The 10,522-nt window shown below is 42.7% G+C and overlaps 1 protein-coding gene across 1 annotated transcript; it reads left to right on the top strand.

The window, feature by feature from the left end:
- The first annotated feature begins 2,064 nt into the window (after nt 1-2,064).
- On the top strand, nt 2,065-7,022 carry LOC118299412 (homeobox protein otx5-like). Its single transcript, XM_035623104.2, has 3 exons — nt 2,065-2,884; nt 3,947-4,098; nt 4,372-7,022. The coding sequence occupies exons 1-3, from the start codon at nt 2,788-2,790 to the stop codon at nt 5,005-5,007; spliced, it is 885 nt and encodes a 294-aa protein (XP_035478997.1). The 5' UTR covers nt 2,065-2,787; the 3' UTR covers nt 5,008-7,022.
- Nucleotides 7,023-10,522: the final 3,500 nt, after the last annotated feature.

Raw genomic sequence — 10,522 nt, 5'->3', positions numbered from 1 at the left:
CAGTCATTATAGCTAAAAGTTTAAACACATTTTCTATGTTCATTCTGCTTCAATCTTTTAATTAAAATATCAAAAAATGATATATAACTTTAGTATCACCATATAAAACAGTGTTGTAATCTGAGGGATACGTTTCATTTCATCAGTATCCTCTAATATAAAAAGCATCACAAGAGGCGTCAGAGGGGCAGGTGCGCGAAGTGTGCGCGTTCACAGCAGTGCCGCGCGTGCCCGAGGCGTATATCGACAGTCTGACGTTTTTCCCGCGTTTTTTTCTTTTCTTATTTCTATCCGACGGAGGTCTCGAGACGACGATGTCGTCAGAGACTCCCCGCGGGCACAGTGACCTCGAGTGCAAGTGCCTGCCCGGTTAGCTTAGCTTAGCTTAGCTTAGCTGCACATGCCACAAACAAACAAAACACAGACAAACAAACAAACAAACAAACAAACAAACAACAAAGCATACCTGGATGTGGAGCAGGTGAGGCGTCCACTGGAGTCAGAAGGTATCCAAACACACACCCCGCACACACACACACACACACACACGCAAACACATACACGCACATGCACGCACACGCACATTATTCAGGGGAAAAGGAAGAATCGTTGCAACTCGCCGGTAAAGTCTCTCTGTCGCTCTGTGTGTGTCTTTATATCTCTGCTTTGGCTTTAAAGAACCAGATAAACCCCTTATACAGTTTGGGCTGCAGCTACGTGTGTGTTGTGTGTGTGTGTGTGTGTGTGGATTTGAAACTATAAGAAATCCGATTCAATTAACAAGCGCAGAGAATCGGCTTTGGACACAGTGGAGTTCTCTCGACGCGGAGGATGGCACATGGGTGGAGACGCACACAGAGTCCAAACGTCCCATCGTCTCATATTATCAACATAAATTATTAGGACAATAAAACTAAATGACCTGCAACTACGATACGTTTCTTCTGTACACATTGTTTTTTAACCAAGATTTATTGTAGTGCTGGAGTATATGATGTTGAAATACCCTCACATAGGCGGAGGCCTCAAGAGAAACGTGTCTTTAAACTCGAATTATGTCAATACAAATAATATAATTTTTTTTAATGTTTTTATTTTGGGGGCTTTATCAGCCTTTGACGAATATTATAAGAATTTTATTTATTTTAGGCCTATATATATATACACACATATATATACAGAGACACGCTATATATATGGTATATATATACTGCATATATATATATATATATATATATATATATATATATATATATATATATATATATATAATACCACGGTTATGATGTACATAATGAATTTACTTAGCTGATTAAATTAAAAACTTATTATTATTATTTTTATTATTATTGACTGTGGTGAATGAATGGACGGAAGGGAGCATGTTGGGGATCAGAAGGGGATTTAATAGCAGAACAACGCGGTCTTTGTGCTGCTTTTAATCCGGCCTGTACCCCCCCCCCCCTCACACTCCCACACACCCCCTCACACCCCCTCCTCTCCTGCCTCCACACTCAGGTCGCCCTTTTATTTTGAGGAGGCCAATTTCGATCATAATAAATTTAAAAAAAGACTCCAAAAGCCCAAGATGGTTATTATTATTATTTTTTTCTAAACCCAGAGACACAATTCAGACAATTTTCACTCACCATAATTTGTAAACTTTATTTACCAAGTGCCTTTATATGAACATGGACCAGTTTTAATTCTGTCTTATACAGTTGTTTTTTCTCTCTCAACTAATCTTTTTTTTATTATTACTTATTACCTGGGTCATATTTGGTCTAAAACCTTTCAACAAATTATCACATCAGAAAATTCATTCTGAATACGTAATACGCAGCATCGGAGGCCCAATATGAATACATAATGACATGTGTGATGGTGCACGCGCGTTTGAGTGAGCGTGCTCACGACAGAGAGAGAGAGAGAGGGAGGGTGGGGGGGGAGAGAGAGAGATAGAGAGAGAGAGAGAGAGAGAGAGAGAGAGAGAGAGGGAGAGGGAGGGAGGGAGGGAGGAGGGAGGAGGGCTCTGGGTGTCTACTTGGGTAAGAAGTTACACTTCTAATTAGCCAGTCTCCTCTTGCTCGCCTCACTTGTCCACCGTGCAGATCCAGGGACCAGGGACCTCGCCAGGGGCCCCGCACTCCCACCAGCTCCAGCTCCCATCGAACCACATCAGACGGCAGAACTGTGGGGTTTTTTGGAACTGCTGCTGCTTCTTTTTTTGGTTCACCTTGACACCTGACGACGCACGGCAATTTTTACGCACAAACTGGTTTGCAGCAAACTTGTATCCATATAGCGCCAGTCTTGTCTCTTTGACCTTCATCATTTCATTATAGTCTTGGGGTGATTTCGAGTTGTTGTTGTTGTTGAGGAAACTTTAGAGAACATTTACACCGAGTTCCGAAATCTGTTGTGCCGTTTTTTACGCATCAGGTTTGAGGCAGGTGCTTTTTTTCTACGCAAGTCTCAACCACAAGGTGTCTGTCTCGACGGCACTAAGTCAGAGAGGAACGGAGAAAGAAAAAAGGCCAGCGAGGAAAATCAAAAAACAACAACTAAAGAAACAAACAAGCCTGCATCAGTAAAAGATTAACAGGGAGGGAGAGACAGAGAGAGGGAGAGAGAGAGAGAGAGAGAGAGAGAGAGAGAGAGAGAGAGAGAGAGAAGAGAGAGAGAGAGACTCCCCCCTGGAGACCAACTAGGAGACCCGGCCCCCGGCCAGAGAGAAGGAGAGAGAGAGCGAGGGAGTGAGGGAGTGTTTTAAAGCCGGCAGGAGGCATGATGTCCTACATTAAGCAACCCCATTACGCCGTGAACGGGTTAACGCTGTCCGGCCCGGGCATGGATCTGCTCCACTCCGCCGTGGGATATCCCAGTAAGTACCAGCCAACTGTATATATATATATATTGTTTATAGTGTTTTAATTTTAAAAGAAATCTATTTAAAGTCGTCTTTAAGTGAAAACGTGAGGTGGATTGTTTTTTAATTGCTAAAACTGAAGGAATTCACAGAAAAATGTCCTTATTATTTGTGCATAAAATGGTCAGTAAAAGAAGAAAGAAAAAGGAAAAATTAAGTTGTAAGTCTTTATGAATTTATGTCTTTATAAGAGAGCTTTATGAATAGGAGTCTTTGATTCTTCAGGCATCATAACATGTGTTCATTTGACCTATAAGATGAATCGGATTACAGAGTCAAAAAACAATAAAACAACACGCGTGACGTGTGTGAATGGAAAAGCAGGAGGTTCTCACACAGACTTAACACCAATCTGTTGCTCTCATCGTGTAACCTATTTTTTTCAGCAGAATGCTCTTGTATTTTTTCTGTATGTTTTTTTTTAATACGTCTTATATTGTTTGCTGCGTGGGGGGACAACGTGACCTGATCAGCATCTGTCATCTTTGAGGAGAGAGTTTGACACTGACGGTGACAGAAGGCGTGTTCGCAGAAAACTCGGCCCTCTTGTCACAGATTAAGACTTTTTGAAACAATGTAAATCTGAGATGTGGAGAAACTTTCGTTTCCTGTAGCTGTATATTTCGATTCAAAGTGTCTCTTTGATGACATAAGACACGATATATCGTTTAATTCGATGCATCCTCCTGACTTTATTCAACATTTTCGTTTCGACTAAAATCTATCGATGTTTATCCGGTATTTTTGCAGGACATGTTTGGTAGAATTAATCATTCAAATGATAATAATTTCCTTGATTCATGAGAAAATTACATTTTATTAAATGTTAACGAATAAACGATGTAATGGAGTATTTTTGATATAGATGGAGACCTCGTGCTGTTTCCTGTCAAAGATATTAGTTGGTTTTGGTGACGTCGTTTTTTCGTTTAGAATATTTTAAATACCAACGTAGAAAACAACGAAAATAATAATAATAATAATAATAATAATAATAATATGTTTTTTCTTCATTAGATACCCCGCGTAAACAGCGTCGGGAGCGCACCACCTTCACGCGCGCTCAGCTGGACATCTTGGAGGCCCTGTTTGCCAAAACGCGCTACCCGGACATCTTCATGAGGGAGGAGGTGGCGCTCAAGATCAACCTGCCCGAGTCCAGAGTCCAGGTAACACGCGACGGATCGAGCGGCAGCTTTATTAATTATTTTTTTTATCAATCATATAAAATTTGGTTTGGCTGCATCACATTCTGATAAAAACAATTCTCAAGAAAGAAAGACACAGAAAAGAAAAGAAGTGTGTGTGTGTGTGTGTGTGTGTGTGTGTGAGAGAGGGGGGGGGGGGGGAGAGAAAGTGACATGATGTTGACGGTGACACTTGATGGTGACACTTGATGGTGTTTTATAATAAAAATCCTCCCTCGCTCTTCCGTCCTCCAGGTCTGGTTCAAGAACCGCCGAGCCAAGTGCCGCCAGCAGCAGCAGCAGAGCACGGGCCAGTCCAAACCGCGGCCCCCCAAGAAGAAGGCGTCCCCTGCTCGCGATGCCAACAGTGAGGCGAGTGCCAACCAAGCCAACGGACCCTACAGCCCCCAGCCCCCTCCTCCGGGCACCTCCATCACCCCCAGCTCATCAGCCAGCGCCACGGTGTCCATCTGGAGCCCGGCCTCCATCTCTCCGCTGCCGGACCCCCTGTCCAACTCCAGCGCCCCCTGCATGCAGCGCACCACCGCCTACCCCATGACCTACACCCAGGCCCCCGCCTACAGCCAGAGCTACGCGGGGACCTCCTCCTACTTCACTGGCCTGGACTGTAGCTCCTACCTGTCACCCATGCACCCGCAGCTGTCGGGCACCGGAGGAGCCCTGAGCCCCATCACAGCCTCCTCGATGGGCGGGCCCCTCAGCCAGTCCCCCGCCTCGCTCTCCTCGCAGGGCTACACCGCGGCCTCGCTGGGGTTCGGAGCTGTCGACTGTCTAGACTACAAGGACCAAGCTGCCTGGAAGCTCAATTTCAACGCCACTGACTGTCTAGACTACAAAGACCAGAACTCCTGGAAGTTCCAGGTCTTGTAAAATAACAGGAAGTGGGAGGTGGGTATAGGGGTAAGGGGGGTGGATTTAAAAAAATGAAGAAAAAAAGAAAAAGGCGAGCAATCAAACAAAATCGAAGTGGAGTGAATAACCCAAGATTACTTTTTGTGTTGTAGAAGAAAGAGGAGAACTTGGGGACACATGAAAAATCAGTTATTGATCGTGTCAGTTGAAGAACCAATCAGCTGAAATAATCTCTTTTTTTTTTTTTTTGCTGTTTCAGAAAAAAATATATGTGTGGAAGTAAACTAATCTGTCGATGTAGAGTTTTTAAAAGTTTCAACATTGTATAGCGGTCTGACTTGAAATCAAAGAAAAACTAAATCTTTACAATGGAATCAGAGAACAGCTGTTAAGGCTCCAGAAGAAGGTTCAAATCACTGCAACCCATAGAAACAACAACAACCAATGACGAGACAATTCAAAGTGAACACGTCACATGCATCATTCTGATCAAAAATATGTTCTTGTATTTGGTTTGATTGATAAATACGAATCCAGAAACTGGACTTGGACTTCGACCAAATCTGAAGCCGAGCTTAATTTTTACTGTCACAGCACAACAATAAACGAAAAGTTCAACTCAAAGCCTTGAAATCGACACGTTCGACCGACGACATCCCGAAGCTTGTGTCTGTTTCTTCCTCCTATAGACTTTTTGTCTGTGATGTATTTCTGCTTCTCCTCATCGAGCGGACTGGAAAGTAACCCAAGAACTAACTAACTAACTAACTAACTAACTAACTAACTAACCAACCAACCAACTGACTAACTAACTCACGACGCAGGCAGACTCGAAGGAGGCCACTAAAATGAGCAGACAGACGCCGATGATTCCCAGTAGCCTTGTGTGATACTGACCCGCTGCAGCCTGGGCGATGGGAGCAGACGGGTGGGGGGTGGGGGGGGGGGGATTGGTCACCGCGGACGGTGTCTGCAGTACAAACCTGTTGCCTTTGAGCATGGTCGTAATCATTAGCCAGAATGGCTCGTACACTGTCGGTTTAATAGGATCACTCGCCGGACAATTTGGGCAACAATGGTCATATTGTGGTGACCCCCCCTCCCTCCTCCCTCCTCCATCCTCATCCTCCTCCTCCTCCTCCATCCTCCTCCTCCTCCTCACAGGATTCGCATGAGGATTGTCGAAAGCAGTTCTGAAAAATCTACAGAGGACTTCATCGATGTTGTTATTTTTAGTGTTAATATTATTATTATTTTGGCTTTAGCGAGGTGTCTGATGGGAGAGAAGGCTGCACCAGAGAAAGGGAAGGGGACTGGGCCGCCAGGCTGCAGCCCCCCGCCCTCCCCCCCGCCCCCTTTGCACAGAGAGTATGGTGCCTCTCTCAATTCCAACCTGTAAAGATGTGATGGGTACCACTTTATGTGTTTGATGTATTGTCTGGTTCTTTTTTGTATTAGACTTAAACAATATTATGTTTCTTTAAAAAAAAAAAAATTGTGAATTCGTCGAAGTAAAAAAATTGTGGTAATTTGTTTTAAACTTGACATTATTATCAGTATTCTTAGTATCATCATTAATATTATGTCTTCAGCTGACATGGGCATTTGCTAATATTCTTTTTTGTTTGTTTGTTGTCATTTTGTAAATATCAAAACTTGAAAATGCAATCATGTGTTGTCACAAAGGCGCTCCACCCAACACAATCTCTCTTTCTTACTTTCTAGAAAACTGCCAACTTTTTATTTTTTCTGTTTATATTTCTCTTGTTTCTGCTTCTTCTTTTTTTTTCTTCTTTTTTTTCAAACTCAGGGGTTTGTCCAATAAAAGTAGCAGTGATAGAATACAATGCTCATCATGCTTCTTAATCATTTACTGTACTTTTATCTTTTGCATTGCTGTAATCTTTCTCTGCTTATTTTTCTGACATGAATTATTTTGTATATTTCATTTGTCTCCCGTGTTTGGCCAGTCTCACCACTACCATGCTAGATAGCTATGATGTTTCTGAGACATTAAAACGACTTCATTAAAACTCTGTGCTTCTGTGAGTGATTTGGATCCGAGTGTTTAATCACTGAACGTCGGCTACACCTCTGACATGAGTTATCTTTCCACATCTCTGCCATTTTAGGGCCGCAATTAGTAGCCAAATGGGAATGTCTGACGTCCACCAGAGACGAGATGGGGAAGAGATTTCTGGGAGCGTTCCACTAATCCATACAAGGGGCTGAGTGGGTATAAGGCTGAGATGAGAGGGAGCGGGGCAGAGGGGACAGAACACAGATTAGAACTAACCATAATACTGAGTCCGAGCGCCGCACCGGCCCCCAAACTGAAGTACGAGAGATGGGGCAGATTATTTTCAGACTGCTGGAAACGTTTCAGTGTGTTCCCGCCACCAAGAGGCCAGAGGGTCAGCTCCACGGGGGTTTGAGAGAAGTGCACTGCATGAAAGGTTTTAGGCCACCGGCTCATGGACGTAGTGAGGTACTTGATGTGTATTAATCACGATGACACAATACAATAAACCTATGGAGAGGAAATAGAAGAAAAGATGTCATAATACCAGGTGATAAAAAAAAGAGAATGTTTTGGAGTAAGGTCTGTTCCTACCTCCGCCAGGGCCCAACAGTCCCATTGAATTCAATCAAGCTGCAACACAATTCAAACACTCTATAGATATTAGTCCCCTATGCCAGATTTTTTTTTCACATCAAGATCCATGAATCAGGGAAATCTGTAAAAATGTCAAGAAAGTGAAGGGAAAAAAAAGAGTACCTGGATCTTCGCCAAACTGTAATGATTTCCTTTTTGTTCCATGTCCCATCCTTCCACCTAGTTTCATGGAAATCTGTTTTAATTTTAAAAATTTTTTTTGTGTGAAATCCTGTTGACAAACCAACAATGAACCAGACAGGTGTGAAAAGATAACTTCCTTGCAGGAGGTAAAATGAAAAAGAACAAAAAAAAAACAATGACACAATACCACTATAATTAAAGAGTTTTTAGGTTTTAAAAAAAAAAAGTTTTTGAGTGAAGTCTGTGATTAATATGACTCTTAAACTTTACCTGCACAAATAGTAGAGAAGAAAATTCCGTTTTGAGGTTTGAAATGAAGTGACATGAATGAAAATGACTCAAACTGGCTGAATCGAAATAATTTGCATCTCATGTTGTACATACTAAGACAAGGCACCAAAATGAGTGCTATGAGACATGTCACATTGTCAGTATTAGTGTTGGCCCAAGGGAGGATGTAATATCATCCATTTGCTGAAGCACAGTCCTCTTGTCCTCTCTTTCTTCGGGCCTGAGTGTAGCCTCCGTTTGGATCAAGGTGAATTTCACTTCTGTTCCCCGTCATCAAAATAATCATTGTTCAAACAGTTTATTAAGACATTTCACCTCAAGGAGACGCACTTACACGGTTACTTGGAGAGGATCTGTGTCTGCACACTGCAACCTCACTGCTGGGGTCCCCCAGGGCTCTGTTCTGGGCCCCATCATCTTCTCTCTGTACACCAGGGCATTGGGCTCTGTTATTCACGCACGTGGCTTTTCCTTCCGTAGCTTTGCAGATGACACCCAACTCATTTGGTCCTTTCCACAATCTGAAACCCAGGTGGCAGCACAAATATCTGCAGGTCTTGCTGACATTTCTCAGTGGATGTCGACGCAACCACTTGAAGCTCAGTCTGGACAAGACTAATGCATTTTCTTCATGGGAATATAGATAGATAGATAGATAGAAAGATGGATGGATGGATATATATATATATATAGATAGATAGATAGATAGATACACAGACCCCCTCCTGAGCTCTGCAGGCCGTGTGCTCCTGTAATCCCTCAGCAGCAGCATATGGACGGCAAAGCACAGACACAGACTCAGATACTCAGGACTTAGAAATATGATTCATTTCTTTCCTCCCTCTAATCCCCAACAAACAAGCTGGTGGCCGGCCTGCTCCGGAGGCACACACTGTAATCATGCCACAGGCTGCTGCTGCTGCTGCCAGAGCCGGCCAGCCTCCCCATCAGCCCCGCTGCCTCCCTCCCTTCTTCCTCCCTCCCACCCCTCCGTCTCCCTGCAGTCCAATTTCCTCTTAATCGATTCCTAATCCCAACGCCGCCAAGCGTCCACGCGCCGAGCACACGCCCAAACACACACACACGCGCACACAGCCGCATGCACACACACACACACACGCACACACACACACACACACACTGAGATATCAAATGTATACATGCATGTATAGATGCAGATTCACGCACACATTTACAGACATGCAAACATTAAGTCATAACTAAACACACGCTAAAGACATAACACACACACGCGCGCGCACACACACACTAACACACGCACACACACACACACACACACACACACACTCAGTTGACATACTTATACTCTCTTTTGCTTGGGATACATTAAAATAAAATGAAAAGAAAAAAAGAAAATCCATGATGAAAGAATTTCGGAGAAATGAAGCAGCATGAGGATCAGTCTGCTCTCTGAGTCCAGACCAGGTTTATACAGCTAAGTGACTGAAAATACAATGAATCATAAAGTACAACACACTCCAGTTTGGTTTACTAATGAAGAAGAAAAAACTGAACAAAAATGATTCAATGACATTCTAAACCTGTCCAAAGTATTTGCTTGGTTTTTAACATCTTTTTATCAGAAAATTTGTATTGTAACAATTATATTAATTCCATCAAAGGTAATCAATCCTTTTTCTCACTGATTCTTTCAGACACAAACATGGTTTGATGGTCGGTCGTCCCCTGACTCGAAGGTCCTCTGCTGCAACTTTTGTGAGAGTATGAGTGACGTACGATCGAGGAGGTGCTGTAAGAATGTGTGTTTGAATGGATGAATGTGAATTGTAGTGTAAAAAGTGCTTTGAGTTGTTGATAGAGACCAGAAAAAAGCTTGACATCAAATGCAGACTTCAAAGAAATGATGTAAAATATAAAATGATGAGGGGAGGGAAACCCAGCAACTGGATGTTTGTAGGACAAATTCAATCCAATGAAGTTCATAGTATGTCGAACTCAAGAGAGGTTTTCTGAAATATGAATTATCTGAACATGAGAAAATCTGTTGGCCTCAAATAATTATTACATAAGACAAATTGCACAATATGCCAGATTTTCTTTCCCCATCAACATTCCTGCATTATTCTCAAGGAAGTTGAAGGAAATGCATAACCATAACTCACAGAAGTTTCTTTAGTCTAAGTCTGTGAGAAAATGACGTTTCTTCTCTTGTGATTTATAACGTCAGTAAACATTTATTGTTCAAACTCTATAGTGTCAAGTCTTCTTCAATACAGCATGATGTTCGTGATGTAAATGAGATGGTCCCATTTATAGAAAAGTAGATGATGAAGCACAGTGTGCATTGGGTTGTGTGGTTGACAGCTGGTCGGTCCAACTGGTGCATGGTTGCAGGTGTAGTCGGACGAGCTCTCAGTCAGACCCCACCCCCAATCCTACATCCAGTTGGAAACAAAACAA

This window comes from Scophthalmus maximus, chromosome 11, assembly GCF_022379125.1.
Source record: "Scophthalmus maximus strain ysfricsl-2021 chromosome 11, ASM2237912v1, whole genome shotgun sequence".
Classification (NCBI taxonomy): domain Eukaryota; kingdom Metazoa; phylum Chordata; class Actinopteri; order Pleuronectiformes; family Scophthalmidae; genus Scophthalmus; species Scophthalmus maximus.
This window is presented reverse-complemented; position numbering and strand designations above follow the sequence as displayed.